Raw genomic sequence first — 20034 nt, forward strand, 5'->3', positions numbered from 1 at the left:
AATATTATAAAATTCTTGAGGCTATTTGTATCTTTCTAGATTTTCAAGTTAAGAAATAAGTACACTTTATGGATATTCCTTTGTCTGACATTGCATTATTTTCTTTTTCTAAGAAATTGGGTTATTGGTTGAGAGGGTGGAAGCCCTACTCAAGCAATAAACACAAGCCTTGCGATGGGGGTCAGCAAAAGTCACCAAACTAAATTGTGCTTATGCCTCTGGTAGCTTTACACTAAGCACCTAGGCTTAACTTGCAGGCTATGTGTAAATCATCTATGCAACACACACAGTAACAAAGTGAAAACACAACAGAAGAAAAATCCCCAATGAAATTTAGAAATATAAAGTCCTTTTTAATAATTAAAATGATATCAGAAAGACAAAAATGCGATCCATAGAATCAGACATGTCAACTTTTTGGGTGAAAATAGCACCAAGAGGCACACTTGCAGTAATGTGGTCTCGCTAGACCGAGGGAAAGTCCAGGCCGACCATGATGCAGTATAGATAAGGTATAGGGACCAGATTACAATTTAACCGCCTCACTGATCAGTTACCTTCTCAAGTCTGGCACATATGGCTGTTCATGTTGATGAGGGCCTTGAAGCGGATGCTTTTGACATGAGGAGCAGGTCGTGCATCGTAGATGGTTGTTGCTGTGGTTTAGTGGGCCAGTGGCTGCTGAAGCTTTACATTCGTTGATCGGCTCAGATTGTAGCTACCAGCGCAAAGTGCAGGTCTTTTTCTTGCTGGTCATCATGAACAGTAACTGTCAGCACAAAGAGTGGGTCCCACTGGAGCTTTGGTCATCAAGGGCAGTTAATTCTTGGCACAATAAGGTAACTTCATAGTCACGAGGAGCCCAAACATCAGGATTTTCTTGTTTTCTTAAGTAGGAGAAATCTTAGGGCTCATGACTCACTTCAACAGAGGCCAGCAACAAAGCTCAGACAGGTAGCAGCCAAGTTCCAGTTGGTGCTGGTCAGTGGGCAGTTGCAGGGAGGACTCTAGAAGCTTGTTGTGTCCCTGTACAATAAACAAGAGGTCAGTAAGGGACCTTTGGCATCACTCTGGGTAGCCTGGGCTCAAGACAATCAGGTCTAAACCTTCCTCAGTTGCAGGGCAGTCCCTCTTCCTCATACATCAGGGCTATCCTTCTTGTGAATCTTTCACATGTCCAGGAGTGTTTTGAGGAGAGGTTCTGAAGGTCTCAGTTTCACATATTGTGCACGCCTTTGCATGGTGAAATTCCCTGGCTTACCCCCAAAACTGGTTCTGGTCAGTTCTCTGCCTTCTCCTGGATCCAAACTATCTAGGGTGACAAAGGCATGGGTAAGCCTGGATTCCGGTACCTTTGTGTGTGCTACAGGCAGAGCCCTTTCAATTGTAATCATAGCAGATGGCAGCTCCTCCTTAGCCACCCGGTCAAGTAGACCCCTCAAACCTATACTTCCTTTGTCTCACTATGTGGAAGCAATACATAAACTACAACAGCAGAGCCATTTACATCATGTGACCCAGGACACTGGCAAACAGGCACAGTTGGTTTGGGCAGGAAAATGTAAACTTTCTAAAAGTGGTATTTTCGAAATTGCAACTTATAATTTGGCTTCACCATTAAAGACAATTTTTAATTACAATTCATTTAAGTATGAACATTCTTACTCTACCTACTCCTAATCTGATGTTATCACTTATAAAGCATGATAAAGCTGTCCTGTGTTAGTCTAAGATAGAGATAGCCCTAAAACAGTGGAACATGGCTTAAGGTCATTTTTTTCACTGTCAGGATTTATAATACTTAAGAACACATTTTTAATTTTAAAATACCAGGCACTCTGGCCTATGAACTTTTAGGGTTACCTTAGGTGTGACTTTCAAGTATTAATAAAAAGGTTCAGACTTTTCTGAAAGGTTTATTTTGCAGGTGGAAAAGGCAGTTTAGAACTGCCATAAAGACTGCAATGACAGGCCGAGACATGCTTTACAGCGCTGCATTAGTGTGTGGTATGATGAGTGCAGCTGCCCACTACTAGCTTTTAATCTGCAGTCCTTGGAGACAGATAACAGTAAAGCCATTTATCAGGGTCTTGCATATAAATTAAATGTGCCAAGTAGGTGTAGGGTCATTTTACTATGTTTCAAGGAGCAAACAGAAGCCCTCTAGCACTGGTTTACAGGGGTAGAGTTCACAGCATCCCGATGCCAAAACCATTGAGTTCAGCAACTTATGGGGATCAAGGCAAAAAAGTCTGGGGAAATACCATACAAAGGACAACAGGTCTAACTTTCCTGTCACCAATTGCAATGTTAAGCCCTGAGCTCATTCAGGTTTTCAAATGGAGAAAATTGGACAGCATTTGGTGCTCTGCTGCTTGTGAGAAATCGAGATTGAAAGATTTGGAAGCTTTAGTATAGTATATAGACACTTGCACTTCCTTACCTCAATTTATGCCATGCTGCCCTCACATTTACAATTTTGAATTCTCTAAAACATGCCACAGTATTACCACACTGGTCCTATTATCACTATTTAAAAGAGACAAAAGAGTAGTTTGCCTATTTGTTAAAGAAAAAAGCAAGGTCCAATAATTTGCCAATTTACTTTGATGATTGTTTTGGATCCAATACTCAACAGAAAATCATGAGTGAGTTATCAAATAATCTATTGCTGCACATATTGGAGCTATTTTATACCATTTCTCTGTATGCCTATCATCAAAACTGATTTGCAACTTTCCTTAAAAGAAGTACATTTTTGCTCATTTGCAAGGCAGGATATACGAGCAAATGGATTTGAAACACCCTCATCGCTGCGAGGGTTTTTTTGTTCTCCTACTTTAGCACACACCTTATACTATAAATTCCACAGATGTGCTTGCGGGGGAATTCAGTAATATTGCTGTAATGCTGAAATTCTATATGTGAATCAATTCATTTGCAAGTGCCTTCAATCATTCATGCAAACTTCGACTAATAAATTATAGTATTTGTCCATCTTCATTGAATGTACAGTTGAAAATCCCTTTGAGAATGTGCCAATTAGGGTTGAAAAAATATTAGTTTGATTGCCTTCCTGTAGTCTTCATTTGTTCCTTATATTCAAGATGCTACTTCCAATTTTATATAGAAGTATCTGTGATTTTTTTCATCAATGCTCCTGAACATGCAACCTTAAATAAAATAAATGTATGAATGAAAACCCATATTGATTTGCATACTAAACATCTTCTTCCTAGGATCCAGCAATTGCAGGCAATGAAACAGAACCATATGATGCATTCACAAGAGGAGTCCAAGAAGATGTGTTTATTAAGTGGGCAGAAGGAAGTGGAATTGTTTGGGGGAAGGTAAGCTAATATATTATTAGAACCCATGCATTCAGATATCCAGGATGCATTTGTGACACAAAACCGAAAATCATTACATGTTTATTGAGCATCTCTCTGTGTAATATTAGTTGGAATGTGTGGCTCGTATTTGGCCTTCTATTTGAGTTACTGAAATGATGAAACACCACATTTCTAAAATAAGCAACTTGCATACCTAACTAACAGTATCATTTATATACATTAAACATGAACACCTTTAACTTTTACATTTTGGCTGTCTTGTCTCATTCATTAATGCTTTTAAGTGAGTTTGAATCCATGCTGCTCCTGGTCCCCTCAAAACTTAACATAACACACAAAAACAACAACCTAATAGGAAACAACAACACTGTTAGAGTAAAGGTACACTCAGATGAAAAACAAATGTACAAACTCTCATAATGCATTACTCCTAAAACAAAATATGAATCTTAGGTAATGTGAAATGTAGACATTTTAAAAATGTTGTCAGCATAATTCACATATTCCCAATTCCTATCAACATTCAATTCAAGTTTAAAGCCAAACACAGAAACATAGAAAAGGAAATCCATATTGACACATTTTCTGACATTCCTGCAAAGCTCAACACATAAGTACATTAAAAAGATTGCCAGACACTCTTAAAACAGAGCAGTCGCTCTCTTCTTAACAAAAGAAACCCTTCTCTGTTACCTGTGACTAAAGATCAGTGAAAGAGAGATAAAAAAATAATTGTGCTATATATTTGAGATTAGTGCCAGTATCCACAAACACATTCTTACTTTAGACTCTAGTATTCAATTAATGTCCATCATGCTATTCTCTTGTCCCCGGATAAGAACCAATCACAAGTCTTATGTTGATAAAACAATCACTTTAAACACAGAGGATTACCATATCATTTTGAAACATCTGCATGCTTGTGCAAGCAATCTGAAATGGCACCCATCTGGCCAAACTCCTACCTTTCTAACCACAAGTGCAAAGTCAGAATGACATAACTTACTCAAGTACATCAGGGGTGAAATATATGGTGCTGCATGATGAAATCCACACTCATTTCTTCTGATCACCACAGCAGTGCAATGTCTAGTTGAGTGCCATTCTACAACACCTACATTTTCCAGATTTATGCAGACACTTTCAAATCTATCTCGATCTGGGGCATGAAAAATTGGATTAGAATAGCAGCTCAAATTGCATGCCTTATGGCCAACAATTTCTAAGCCCTCAAAAGAAGAACTGGGTGTTTTTTTTCAATTTTAAATGTCTGTGTGGCCATTTTTCTAAACTAAAAGCCACCTTCATGGTGCTGCTAGTTACGTATTATCAATATACAGTAATGCATACTTGAATAGGTAGAATATAATTTCAACTTCACAAAAAAGGCTTATAAACTTTATACACAGGAAAATAAGGATGATGACATGGATATGCAAAAACCAACTATAATAATATTTTTTCAAAGTGAGAAGCAACCTTTTTAGTGTAAGGATTGTTTATTTTCCAACTGATATTCTGTGTTAAGTTAAAGTGCATGTATGACAGTTCACCAAATTATCAGCACTAGCAAGTTTTGGCCACAATGGCATGAACAAATTGCCCCTCTTTCCCAACCTTATCCTCACAAAAGCCTCTTTATATCTTCTGGGGTCATGGGAAGAGCATGGAGAGAAATATCAAGAAAGTACATAGGACTTTATTGATCATCAGACCAGAAGTAGGAAGGGTGGTCCCAAAGGTTAACTTACAGCGAACCAAGGTTACTAACTTTGTGTCCTCTTTGTGTAAGGGTGTAGCTCGGTCAATAGGACTGGGGGAGTGTGAACTTCAGATTTCACAAGAATCACACTGGCATATCTTGTGAAAATGCTATACAGGAGAAGCAGGGCATGAGGAGGGCTTAATGGGCACTGGATATTGTAAGGGTTACTTAAAACAATATTTTTCAGGTGCATGTGTGTGATTGTCTGTGTGTATGTGAAGATTCCAGGTGAAATCCAACACAGGCCTCACCGTACCCGATTGATAGCACTTGTACCCAACTAATTATTACAAAATACATTTTTTAGAGGGTGTAACACACCATACACCGCCCTGAAGCTACGCCCCTGTCTGTATCTCAATATTCAATTGTGCTTTAAATAATTCTCATCATATTAATAAATATGTCATATTTAATACAGTTAGTTAGGCCATTTGTGTTGAAGTGTTCTTAGAGTTTAAAGGTTAAATACACTGACAGCATTTTCTTTCTTTTATATTTTAGGTGTGGCCAGATTTTCCAAATGTAACAGTTAATGAGTCAGTACCCTGGGATGAGCAAGCATGGGTACAGTATTTCTTTGTTTGTTTACTTAAGATGTAATCTTGGAATTTTAAATTAATTATATTAATTTTAGCCAAAGCTATTTTGATACCAAACTGACTTTTAAAAAGGCAGTATTGAATTTCTATTTCTGCACTCAGCTCTTATGTAGGGCAGACTTTTAGGCAGGCTTAATGTATGACTGTCTACTTTTTATGTTTTTGGTAAGCAGACAATAGGAGCCATATTTATGACCCCTGTTGCGTCACAATTACATCACGCACTGTGGTGCATGCACTACACAACTAAAAAATGACATTTCTGAATAAATCTTGAGTAAAGCAACACAGTGCAAATCCTGCATTGCCTTGCTCTGCACTATACCACTGGTGATACGTAGGTGTTCCCATGCAACATCCATGGATCTTGATGTATTCACAGATTTACCAGAAGTGGTAGACCTGGGAATGAACCAAAAACCTATGCCTCCCCAGGTGAGTGTAAAAAGGAGAAACATCTTTATTTCTACTTGTTTGTCCCTCTTTTTATGTGTGCTGCAAAGAGACAAAATCTTCAGGAAGTGCTCCTTCCTGCACAGGAACAATCCTACATGCAACAGGGGCACCACTGCACCTTGGTGTAAGGGTGCCTGGATTGGAGATAGGCAGTCCATTGTGCACCAACTTTGGGGAAAGGACTGGAATGTGCCATATTGAGATAAATGTAGCATATACCTGCCCTTTCCCTGTGATGCAGAGCGGCAAGGTGACATCCTGTGCTGTGCCAGTTGGCCATAAATATGGCCCTATGTGCCTAAATATGTAGAAAAATATCATAAAACATCTTTGTCCGATCATGAAGTCACAACATAAGTTCTTTGGGTAATTTTAACACTGTTTTTTTTTAATGAAATGTGAAGCATTTCTCTTTTGGTTTTCAATAACTAAACAATATCCTATTCTTAATTTGATTCTTACTGCTTCCAATCTGGGTAATCTTATTGACAAACTACTTTCTTGTTAGACTCAAGCAGGTAATGTGATGAGCAATATTTTCCTTTCACTTTTTTGTCTTAAGGATATGATCCAACTAATTTCTCAACCTTTCTAGGTCACCATAGTGGACATTACTTTGAACCTCTGGCTCAGTAATGCAAACTCATTCTATTGAGGCATTAACAAAACACAATTGCAGTAGTTCAGTAATTCAGTTCTATATGGCCCTGATGGCGGTACTATGTCTATGATGCCTGAAGGCAACTTTACAGTTTACCAATGGAAAAAACATTTTTGTTTCAAGGTCTCTCAATTATTCTTTGATATGCACAGGTCTCTCTCCACATCTAAGGGAAAAAATCTTCCCTGCACGATTGCTTGCAGATCCTTAAATCCACTACCCTTTGGTCTATCAAACATCCCAATGATTTTTTGGTAACTTTGGGATCCAAACATTGTGTGATTTCTATAAAGTATTTAGATTAGGTTATCCTTTTAAATAATTCCTATGTTGTCTAAGAATCATCTTCTCTGCTGCATCTCTTAGTGCTGTTGTAGATTTTACATTATGATTATTTGACAGCAACATGAGGCTTAAACCTAGAGTCAAGGTTTTATATAATGTATTGTTTACTTGTTACTGTATTTTAATGTCATCGTTCCCAACTTGCGGAAATAAAAAATTTGTAAGCCACACCAATGGCTGTACAGAGGAAAGCCCAGGTAACTTTGTTCAGTAGCATGTCCAACTATATGTGATCCATAGGCTTCCAGCCCATTTTCCTCAAACTTTTCCTGTCAATGTGGCATGTCTCCAGCTGGAAGGCTGATCTAAATATTTTTTTCTTCTGATGAATTGTGCGTTTCAGACCAGTGTGGGTCCTGGAGATGGCAGAGTGTGGCTGTACAAATTCATTTTTAGACCTCACCTTTTATCTGGAGTGTTTAAGATAACATTCCCATAGAATACAGAAAAGCCTTGGACCCTTATCATTAAAACCTATAGCTTCTGCCCTGTTGGTTCCCAATCCCCAAAACCCTGATTGAAAACCATCTGCCATTTTTAGAAATACTCATCAGGCGGATGGATATACCTGTTTGCCGGTAGTTTGTCAGTGAAATTATCGCAAGATATCTCACAAAATGTCTAAGATCTCTTACTTTTCAGAATACCACCAACTGAAATTCCTTTTTTTGATAGACTGTTTCATTATGTATACCAGATGCCAATGATCCTTTAAGCTAATTTTCCAAGCCCCCATCAGCACATTTGTGAAATCTGTAGGTAAATATATAATGGATGTATGGTGTGTTTCCTTTAAAGCTTTACAGGGCTCATGCTGCTTTCCCAGATTTCTTCCTTAAGCGCACTGCTGACTGGTGGCACAGAGAAATAAAGGAATTTCATGAAAACCCTAAAAATTCTAGCAGAAGCATAAAGTTTGATGGACTATGGATTGTAAGTATTTATTAGTTACACATAGTCTAATTTTATGTTGTATCACTTTTAATACTAGTGTTTAATCATGATAGTTATATCGTAAAATGTTCTGTTGTTAGAAGCAGCATTCAAAACCTGTTTTGGTCTGGTCCATGACACAAGGAACTTTCTATGTGCATACATGTTAGAAATGTCACAAAATATTCATACATTCCACAGGGTGTGATGCACGATTCTTTTACATACCTTCCTATTCAGTAGTAGTCATTCAGTACTGTCTTCTCTTCTAGTTAACTGAAGCAAACAACCATTATGAAGGAGAGTGTCAGGGACCCACTTGTAAGACCAATGGACAATGATCCTTTGTTTTCTGTTGTTTTGGCCATCAAAATCTCCAAACAGACTAATTATTGCACTTCTTTGACATTGCAGGATCATTCTTTTTTATCATTCATGATTTTTTAATTATTCTTCACTGTGCACGTTTATTCGCTGTTGTGAGGGATTCATAAAGAAAGTGTAAGAACATTGGCACTCATAAAATAATGTTTAAAGTTCATGGAGATCACACTGTCTGAATAGTTTTTCTCATTTATTACTGGTTATACATCACGGAACAAACTATTTATGATTTTTGCAAAGCATGCTTTAAAAATGTGTAGTAATTATAGGTCATTCTAAAAATATATGTGTGCTCATCTCCTTAATGCAGGACATGAATGAACCAGCAAGCTTTATATCTGGGTCTGTGATTGGTTGTCCGGACAAAACCCTTAACAAACCACCCTATATGCCATGTAAGTTCTTAAGCTGTTGTTTACAATTTATAGTGTGAAAGTATTTTGATCAAAACCATGAGTAAAATAGTAAGTACTGCTTTCCTTGGAATCCCTTTCATTCATATTGATTATAAGAAATTAAATATACAAGAAAAACATTTGCAGTAAAATAATCAACAGCTAATTAGCTAGTCCTTAAAAAATACTGCATTGTGGTGTTATCAATTCTCAACTCCTTCTAATAGTTATGTAGAAAGATCATGACAATTTAAAAAATAAAAGCATAAACCTGTATTTTGAGAACAAAAGACATTTATGTATTTCAAGAAAAAATAAGGAGATAGCCACATGTATCTTTTAATTTTAAAAGCTGATGACCTTAACATTTTTCTTTCATTTTAAGTAGTTTTCTAACATTTCTGGTAATTTGCAAGCATTCCCCAGCAGTGCTCATCACAATCTATGCATGTTGCAGATCTTCATGCTCAATGTTTCTGCAAATAAATGTACTTATTCATGTTGTCTTCTGCCTGTAACAATATGCTTGATTATGTGCAGTTGACATGTCCATAGTAAAGTAAGCAGTTCAATGAGCAAATTAGAGGTGAAATCATTGAGAACATAGAGAGAAGATATTACAAAGCACACAAAACCTACATACCACAAATTGCTATTCACGATCCTACTTGTAGTGACAAGGGAAACTGGCTGGAGAATAGGGCATGCCAACAAAAAATGCGCCCACAAAAGGATAAGACCACTGTTGTTCTCAAACTATACTTCTAAACTTACTGTAGCCCCTGACTTGTCTGACAGGTGTACTCCTGCCCAACCCTGGAGTATGTCAAGGACCACACATGGTGGACAGCTACAGGTGCTGCATTTGATTCCCACAGAAATCATATAATGCAGGGAAATAATAGAAATCAGTAGAGACAGGAAAATAAAATATCGCCATAATGTTACATTAATTAGAACAGTTTTATATATATATATATATATATATATATTCTGAACAGACACACAAATTCTGCAGGATGTTCAAACATTGTATAATAAGTGTCCATACTAAAAACAAGCACCATAACAACACATCCAAAGCATTTCAGCGTACAGCGCCTTGTTCACAGGTGCTTTAAATAGCAGCTTCTTCTCTGCACAAGCAATGTTTTGTCTCTTTCCCTGCCTGAATGTTAATAGCTAGGTAAAGAGATGAAAAATCTGTTTTCAGCAAAAGGGATCATTTTTAAAGCTTCTGCTATGCTGAAAGCTGAGTTATGTTTGCCTTTGCTTGGTGGGAGCTGTCACCCCCCACTAAGCAAAAGCAAACAGCTACCTCCCGAAGGTAGGCACCTTGGGCGGCAGCAGCCAGACCTATGGGGTGTCAGTCCCCAGAGCCCTATATGAATCCATGAGGGGGTGCATGCCCCCCTCCTTGTTTTTAATTTGGCTCCAGGGATGTAGTGGTCCCAGGGTGGGGGTCCATGATGGACCCCTTTCTTAAAAGAATTTGTAGCCCCAGTACGCTGGTGGTCCCTGGGGGGTCCTCAGGACCTGCCTATTTTTATGCTATATGTTGCCCTGGGGAGGTGGTGGTTCCCAGGTTGGCCCTTTGTGTATTTGTAAGACATTGCCCTGGAGAGGTGGTGGTCCCCAGGGTCCACAGTACCTCCCTATTAAATGTATATGTTGCCCCAGGAAGGTTGTGGTCCCTGGGGCATGGAGGCCGTGCAGCACAGCCCTCACATAATTTATGGAAAGCCTGGGGAGGTAGCAGTGACGAAGATTGTGAGTCATGGCCTGACTTTACATATAGTAGCAAAATATTACTTTATGTTAGAAATCCCTAGAAATTCACTGGATAAAAAACAAAGATTACAATAATATTATAGTTAGTTGAGCATTTCCATGGCAATGTAATGTTTTAAACATACAAAACCACTGAAAGTGTAACTATAACTCATGCCCTAAAGTAACCATAACTTATGCCATCCCCATGCATGGCTAATTACCCCATATATTACATCCCTCTTTACATCTTCTATGACATCAATAATATTATCACGGCTACATTTCCAATGAATTTATTGCTAAGAAAAATGTGCATTGTCTCCAACATTCAACTTCATGTCCTCGAGTTGGAGTGGAAACCGGTATAGATTTGTGAAATAAATGCACACATTGGATTAAATCCAAATGGCCAATTTGCAGGTCAGTTACAACATGTTTGGAGCTTTGAATTAATTTGATTGTATTACAACTTTTTAATAAAAATAAGCAATAGATCAACTACTAAATTAACCCCAATCAAAAATGCTAGAAAAATACAAGGACATGTGGATTTGTGTGTATAAAGCACCCAAGTGTACATTCAATATAAAGGGTCTGACTGATAATTATTGTACCTGTTAAATTGGGGAGCCCAGTGTTTTCACATTAGTGCATGTGCACTCCTTATTGTGGCTTATATAGCAAAAACTTGAAGAAACTATAATTTTCTGAGGTCCTGCTTTGGACCAAAAAATATGTTTACTAATGTCCCCAATTTGACACTAGACCACCAAAGACCCTTCACATTCAATATTACGATTTGCAGCACCAAAGTTTTGAAATGAAACTTGGAACTCCAAGCGGTTAGGTTCTATCCTGGAAGAGGAAACCCTAAATTTTTTCCCCAGCTCTCGTCTTTCCAAAGGGTTCGCACGAATATTCTCAAACTTGTGCTTGATAAGGTGCATTCCATTCTCAAGTATTTGTTGGCATCAATGTGGTGCTGACCTCACCTATTTGTCTTCAACTCTGCCCATACCCCTATCAAAACAGGTCCAGTGTGAATAAATATCCAGAAGCTGATGTGTGTTATAGGGTCTGTGGCTGCGGCATGGTCCAGTGGCCCAGGTTTTCACTGTCTTAGTCTGACAGACAAATGGGGGACCCCCCCTCCCAGTAGCCACATTGCTGCTGATACTATGTAGGGCCTAAGCAGAAGGTACCTCTCAAAAAGGCCTCTAATGGAGGAAAAAGCACAAAGGAAAGAAAAACAACTCTGAGTGGATCAGGACATCCTGGACTGGAATGATGGCCAATGCTGACCAGGACTCAAGACTAAAGACACGACTGGAGAAGAAGAGATTCTTCCAAACAAAAGAATTCCAAGAAGCAACCAGGAGAAGCCTGGATGTGCAGGATAAATCAGAAGAAACAAGGATAGAATGAGAAGTGACACAAACCCTGAACTGCTATTGAATCACAAGTGCTGGAACATGATGGCAGATCTTCATGAAGGGTTGTAATGTAAGGAATGAGCCAATTTCCCTTCCTTTATAGGCCAAAGGAAAGGGAAATACCTAAAATCCATATTGGACTGGGGAAAAGGTTATCGACTTCAATACTGTGTTGACCATCTTGATAAAATATTATTCCTTTGAAATCCTCCTAAGGGTTTCTGGTAGAGAGAAATGAGAGAACATATGGAGGCACTGATGGTATTTCTTAACAGAGGAATGGTAACATGGGGAACAATATTGGTGGGCTGCCATCTGAAAGTAAGTATACATTGTGTCGCATTTGCCCAAAATAGCATCAGGTGCAGACATCGGGCAGGTTACTGCCAACAGTGAAAAATAGAGGGCTTTCAAAAGCACAGTTTCACATTTTTATTATCTCCCAGCCTGCAGTTACCAATTTTATTTACTTTCATCCTAAGGTATGATGGAGGTTTCTAGGGTGACTCGTCACTGATGGGGAATAGGGTTATTGCAATAGGCTAATGTCTACTGCCCTAATGACTGCAAAAGATAGAGGGATACTAGGTACCTATCATCATAGACTGAAAAGCACACAGGGTACAAAGGTTGGTCCAAGTAGTGGACCAATCCCCTGCTTTAACTCAACTCCTTTAATGGAGCCAAGGCCAATACTGTAGCACTGCCCAGCAGGAACATCATAATACAGCGGGGGTGAGGCAGCCGAGTTGACAGCAGCCTCATCCCCGTGAGTATGGTGGTCAGCTAGTCTGACAGCCAAACTTGTAATGAGGCTCATAGTTTATTTTGATAAATAACATTGTTTTTAAGAAAATTGTTGTTTTTTTTGTCAAAGTTTTATTATTAAGGATTTAGTGAAAAAAGGAACATAGAGAAAATACATTTATGTTACAGAGCACTGTCATATGTAACCCAAGATTCCCACCTCTGCAAATCAGATACACTGTGTTCCAGCAACTTAGTAGGCTGTGGCACTTACACAAATTGTGCTAATATCACACATGTATAATCAAGATGGTGGCTGATATTGATCCCAGCCCCAACTACCCCCTGCCTCCATATGGCATCCATTCTAGGGATCGCGGGTCCATTCAATAAAACCTTAACAACAATAGGAAGAAAGGAAAAAGAAAGTAAAGTATTGTGAATATAAAAACTATGAACTTTGGAATGGTTGACAAAGCATTTGTTTTGCGGTGGTCGGTGGATCTGGAGTTGGATTGTCAAAGGAATAAATCAGTATCGAGCTGTTTGCCCCTGAAGAATCACAAATGTTTGTGTGTACTACAACTGAAATAGATACAAGGCTCGGTGTGCATATGACAAGACGTCAGAGGTAGACCCACAGATAAGTATGTTACCAATTGATTCCAGAGATAGTCAAAGCTTTTAAAGTCATCTCTAGAAATATCCGTCATGCGTTCAAAAATCAATGCCCCCCGTAGACATGTATGCCAGTGTGTGAGCAATGGAGCTTGTTGGTTTTTCAAAGCAGTAGCTATTGTTATCTTGGCCGCACGTAAGCATAACCACATAATTGTTTTGACTCCCCTAGTTTGGTTTGATAATGATGCATCTCGAAGACCAAGTAGTGTAAAAGCTGGAGTGTCTGGGATTAGGTAATCCAGCACCTCCTTAATTCTTGTTTCAGAAGGGGAGAAGGATCGGTAATCGCACCAAATAAGGCAAATGTCCCCCAACAGTCTACAACCCCTCCAGCATAAGTCTGTTGTCCTTGGTAAGATTGCCTTCAATTTAGTGGGATATAAATACCTGTCGTACATTACTTTATAGCGGAATTCCCTCAAAGGTATGGAGTGGTTGTATTTCTGTATTTCTTTTCATAATCTCTCCCATGCAATATCGGATATGGTTTCCTCTAGGGTATTTTTCCAGAATGAAGGGGCAAATTTAAGAAAAGTGGTGCTACATCCAATGCAACACCAACATTCTGCCCCCCCTAGTGCCCTCCCCCATGCCACCATGTGTGCACCATTTTAAAGATATGGTGCACCATGGTGGTAGTTAGGGAACTAGCATCAACATTTTTGATGCAAGTTTAGCGCTTTGCAGGATTAGCATCAAAAATGTTGATGCTAATCCTCCAAAGCACATTGAAGCCCATTATAAATAATGGTGTGCGTCCTTTTAACACCTACTCTGTGCAGGCATTCAAAATGGCACAAAAAATGGCGCAAAGAAATCTTTTAGATTTCTTTGCGGCATTTTTTCGGCCCTCCTCGAATGCATTACACCTGGTACAGGCGCAAAGGGTTACAAAGTAGCGCAATGCATGCATTGCTCCTCTTTGTAAATATGGCGCTGTGATTTTGGCCTCGTTGTGCCACATTAGCGTAAAAAAATGGTGCTAATGTGGCAAAGGAGATGCTAGGCCCTCTTAAATCTGGTCCGAAATGTGAAGGGCTGTGGGAATAAAAGGGTGTGCATTAGTAGGGCATAAAGATAAGTTATAATCACTTTCGACCTACCATCCCTTTTGACAAATTGCTCAATGGGTGTAGGTTCCCTAGCTGCTCTCTGCCTCTCTGTTCCTCAGGTGTGTCGCCCAGTGTTTAAGTTGAGTATAGTGATAGAATTCTGCATCTGTTAACTGAAAGTAGCGTTTACAATTTCAAAGGTCAGGATGTCCCAGTTATGTAAGAGGTCAACAAGTGTCAAGCAACCCCCCTCCCTCCATGAATCAAATGGCCCTGGTACTGCTGCTGGTGGGAAAGCCAGGTTGAAGTAAGTGGGAGTATGAGGGAAGGGAAAAGTAGTCCACTCAGCTTTCCTGGTAACCGCATCCCATACAAGTAACATTGTTCTGGTTGGTGTGCTCAAGTAGGCGTAAGGAGGTTTCTCAGTCTCAGGCTTCCAAAGAACATCCCAGATGACTCTCCCCACAATGGCCTTATCCATATATAGAAAATAATTTTCTGATAGTCTTAGGGACCATTCGGTTATCACCCGTAGTTGGGAAACCTGATAATAGAAAGTCCGGAGTACCAGGCCTCCAGCTGAAATGGGGAGTCGTAAAAGTTTAAAAGGGAGACGTGCTCTACCCTTCTGCCATAAGAAACTTGCAATTACTGAGCGAAGAGTTGCAGACAGTCTTTCTCTAATGGGATCAGAAGGGCCTGAACGTGGTAGAGGAACCTAGGTAGGATCATCATTTTAATGGCAATGATATGCCCCAACCAAGAAAGGTACATGGGCGATGAGCATCTGAGCTCCGTCATAAGCTGTCTTAAAAGCGGTGAGTAGTTAGCCCAGTATAGGGTAGGCACAGAGGCCATCACTTTGATTCCTAAATATGTGATCTCCTTTTTTGCCCACTCAAAAGGTGTAGAGGCAATCAAGGTGGACATGTCTGTATCCTTGAGTGTTAAATTGAGGAGGAACGATTTATTGAGGTTTATCTTAAAGCCTGTAACCCCTTCAAAATCTCTGAAGTCAGATAGGAGGGCATGTAGTGAGCAAGATGGGGAGGTCAGGTTCAAGAGGATGTCATCCGTAAATAGAGAACTTTCATGTTCAGTGGTCCTGAATGTTATACCATGGATCTTTGGATTTTCCCAGAGCCTAACCATCAGGGGTTTGATGCTGAGGGCAAACAGTAGCGAAAACGGGGCAACCCTGTCTTGTCTCTATACCCAAGGAGAAAAGTTGAGAGTGAGTCCCATTAACTGTAACTCTAGATCATGGAGCTGCATATTTAGCTCTCACCATGGCAATGAAAGGCTCACAGAAGTCGAATAGCTTTAGGGTTGGTAACATAAAGGCCCAGTTTACCCAGTCAAAGGCCTTTTCGGCATCTAAAGTAAGTGAGGCCACTGGCAGTCATTTTAGTGGCCTTCTCTATAAGGTGGATAACTTGCTGCAGTTTGTCATTGGTTTGACACCTCTTAATAATGCTGGATTGATCCTGGTAGATTAAGTCTGACATCAGGTTGTCTAATCGAGTAGCTAAGGTTTTTGCATATACTTTGACATCTATGTTGAGCAGAGTGATTGGCCTATACAAGCCAAATTCCTGTGGCTCTTCGCCCGGATTTGGCAGGACAGTGACTATCACTTCACTCATGGTATGCGTGATGGCCTCTGATTGTACTATGTAATTAACTAGTGCAGTTAAATGGGGGGCTAGTTCCGAGCTGGGTGATTTGTAGAATTGGGCAGTAAGTCCATCAGGGCCTGGTGCTTTATGGAGTTTTAAGGCTTTCATAGCTAAATGTACCTCCTCTTCTACAATTAGTTCTCGGAGTATACCATTTTGCCTTTGCATTACTCGAGGTAGATCCACTCCCTCAAAGTACTTCTTTTGAGCCTGTTCCTCTGGTAGAAGTTGTTGTAAAAGGATCCGAAGGCCTGTGCCTTTTCAGAATCTGAGGTCTCCAAGGTCTCCGTAGCCCAGCGAATGTCCCCTATATATTCCCGTTCTCCTTTAGCTGCGTCATTAAATGTGGGCCCACTTTATTGCCATGCATATATGAGGGTCTCTGTAGCAGTAGTAGAATTAATTCAGCTGTATTATATGTATAGTATTTAATTTCCCTCTCAGGGCTGTTACTTTCAGCTGATTTGACAAAGACAGGCTGATTTGTGAGACTGCGCTAAGAGTTGAAGCTCTTGTTCAAGTGCTTCTCTTTCCGCTTATCTTTGCTTTTTAAGAGATGTGTTTAAAGCAATACAGGCACACCTAATAGTAGTTTTAAGTGTGTTAGATGGGAGTAGTGTCCTGGGGTTATTATGTTTGAAAAAGCCTTTGATTCCTTTTTTGAATTATTTCATGATAGTCAATCTTTTAACAAGGAGTTCGGGAAAAACCAGCACAGCTGACGTGCTACTGTAGGACCCCATTGAAATATTATTGAAACTGGTGCATGGTCAGAGAAGGGTATGGGGAAAATTTAGGCATTCTGTAACTCACTATGTAGAATTTGACCAATGAAGATACAGTCCAGTCTAGAGTAATTGCTATCTGTGTATGAGACAAATGTGTAGTCTTTTGTGTTTGGATCGAATGCTCTCCATGGGTCTAGAAGGCTCATCCCCAGAAATGCCTGTTTAATGGATTTTGGAAAGCTCTCTTCAAAATTTCTATGGGATGGGTACTGTCAATCTGGGAATGCCATGTTAGATTAAAATCCAACATTACTACTGCCTCTCCATCTGCAACCCCCCAAAATAGTCAAAATTGATTGTCACAATGGTACCTGGTTACTGCTGGGGCATAAATAGATGCAAAAGTACAAATCCTGCCCTGTATTTCTACTTTCACAATTAATAATGCACCTGCTTTGTCGATTGTATAACCCCCCCCAGTCTAAAGTGCTTTGAGGAGTGAAACATCAGTGCCACTCCATTATGTTTAGAGCAGATGGCGGCTTTATATATCAGAGGGTAGTTTTTATGTCTCAGCCTATGGTTGTCATCCCTTTTGTAGCACCACAATATCATGGCAATTATCAAAGAGGTATTTTAATAATTTGATTATCTTGGTGGGTGATTTTGACCCTTTAATAATCGAGGTGACTGTGGTGACTACCATGGTAAGTTAAGAGTTATATCTCCTCTAGAAAAGGGCCCAAAAGTTGTCCTGTCTCACTCCAATTTTCTGCCCCCCCATTGTGTCAACTGTTCATTTGTCAGCTCTATCCCTCCCCTCTGGTTCCCTAGTCATCCATCCTGCTTCTCCGTTGCACTAGTGGCAATTCTCTGAACATTAAAACAAACAACAAAAAATATATATCCTTACCGGCAATAAAGTCCCAAATGGTATATTCCTGATTAAGAACATTTATCATTGTAGGCAATTCTGTCTAACACTTCTGTGGACTCTACATGGAAGCATTAGTCCAATAAGGTAGGAAAGGTGAGCTAGAAGAAGGGAGCTATAAATACGTATTGTGTAGGTGAGTCCCTGTGGAGGTACATTCCTTGGCTAAATGTGTAGTGGGAGGAGATGCCACTCCACTTAACTCGCAAGGTGGTTATCTCAGCACAGCCTCTGGGTGAGGGGGACCTTCAGAACGAGTGACCCCCTCTTAGTGATCATTTTATGAATTTTTAAGTGGGGCTACCTTCATTTTCTCATCTGTCGAGGTCGGCGCTGCTGGTGCCATTGAGTCCCCAATGTAGGGCCCCGGATCTGCTCCTTGGAGGCATTGTTGGTTTCTTCCATCTCAATATCCAGAGGGAGTGGAATCTCCAATAGGGTCATAGTTTCGGTCATCTCAGTGACATGATGTGGTTTGTTGTGTAAGTCAAAAGCTAGCTCGAAGGGATATGTCCAACAATACCTGATCAGTTCCTTCCCTAATTTTTCTGCTACAGGGTGGAATCACTGGTGCGACGTCATGGAATAGAGAACTGATTGCTTCCCACAATGTCACGGTCCAGCTTGCGAGCTGCTACCAGGATAGAGTCCTTTATTTTAAATGAGTGTAATTTGGCCAGAATGTCTCTGGGACATATTCCTTCCCCATCTGCCTGAGGCTCCACTGAGTGGAACCTGTCAATTTTCACTTTGGACGAGGTGCCCCCCAGTATTTCTGAAAAGAGTCCAATCATTAATGCCTCCAGATCAACAATCTACACCCCCTCCTCCAGGTTTCTACTTCTGATGTTTCCTCTGCATGATTGTTGGAAAGTAGATAATTAGTAAGGGCCTACACTTAGCAACAGGCCACTAACCTCCACTTAGGTCCAGTTAGATCTCAATAAATTAAACCCAGCTCAACCCTTGGTAGCTTGGTAACGAGCGACAAGGCTTAACTTAGGACACTAGTGTGTAAAGCATTTAAAAATCACAAAACAGTAAATAAGTAAAACACAAAACACAATAAAAGCCTAACACCAATTTATGAAAATAAAGTATATTTGCATCTTTAAAATGACACAAAAATGAATAAAATTGGACGGGGGAATCGGAGATTTGAATTTTCAAAATAATTAGTATTTTTTTAGTGCCTAGAAACAAAAAGCACCAATCTGGTCATCTGGTCGCATCTCGACCGGGACAAACTTTAAGGTCGACCACAATGGAGCCCTGCTTGGCTACAGCAAGAGGAGGCCTCGGTCAAAAGTTTACCTTTAGCCTGAGTCGTTTCCCTGAAGATTTTCTTCAGCAGGATGCAGTCACCAGTCCGATCCGACAACCCTGGAGCCCTTCCTCAGAAACGTGTTGCATGAGCCCTGGGTGAAGATGTCTAAGTTTGGACTTAGATGATTTTTCTAGATGAAAATCCTTCAACCGGGCCGAACCTGAATCTTAATCTGACATCCCTGGAGCGCTCTTCACTGGAGCCCTGGATTCACTGCTCGGGAGGTCCCGATCAACTTTCTATGTTCAGACTTAGGCCCTCATTTTGAGACAGGTGGTAAAAACCGCCTACCGCCGCACCGACGGTCTCCAAAAGACCATCTCTGCGGTTACCAGCCATCTACCGTATTATGACCCCAGACGGATTTCCACCTGAAGGATGGCGGAAATCCGGCTGTGGCCTTGCCGGCGGATGGAGGTAAGGTGGCTCTGCTGCCACCAGCAGCTCCACGTCAGTAGACCACCGCCAGCCATATTATGTCCCATAAAATGGCCTGGCGGTGTTCTGCTGGCGGACACTGCTGGTGGCAACCGCACCCTGTCCAGTCTCTTGCCAGAGGACCCCCCCCGAACACAGGTAAGTTTGGTCTCCGACAGGGGAGAATGGTGTGACAGTTGTCATCTGTGTGAGTGTGTGTGTGAATGTTTGTGTGTGCGTGGATGCAGGTGCGTGTTGCGTGTCGGATGCAAGTGTGCATGTATGGAGGTGTGAATGCATGTATGTTGTGTTTTGTGACTGCGTGTATGTTTGAAAGTGTGGGCGGGTGTGTGTGAGTGGATGTATGCA

General features: G+C 40.4%; 1 protein-coding gene across 1 annotated transcript in view; it reads left to right on the forward strand.

Annotated features, from left to right (window-relative positions):
- SI (sucrase-isomaltase) overlaps positions 1-20034 on the forward strand; it is a 632954-nt gene that overhangs the window by 520868 nt on the left and 92052 nt on the right. The window contains exons 56-59 of the mRNA XM_069213228.1: positions 3240-3350; positions 5623-5685; positions 7981-8115; positions 8810-8894. Coding sequence (XP_069069329.1) covers positions 3240-3350; positions 5623-5685; positions 7981-8115; positions 8810-8894 — 394 coding nt within the window. The remainder of the gene's footprint in view (positions 1-3239; positions 3351-5622; positions 5686-7980; positions 8116-8809; positions 8895-20034) is intronic.

Source organism: Pleurodeles waltl, chromosome 11 (genome assembly GCF_031143425.1).
Source record: "Pleurodeles waltl isolate 20211129_DDA chromosome 11, aPleWal1.hap1.20221129, whole genome shotgun sequence".
Classification (NCBI taxonomy): Eukaryota; Metazoa; Chordata; class Amphibia; order Caudata; family Salamandridae; genus Pleurodeles; species Pleurodeles waltl.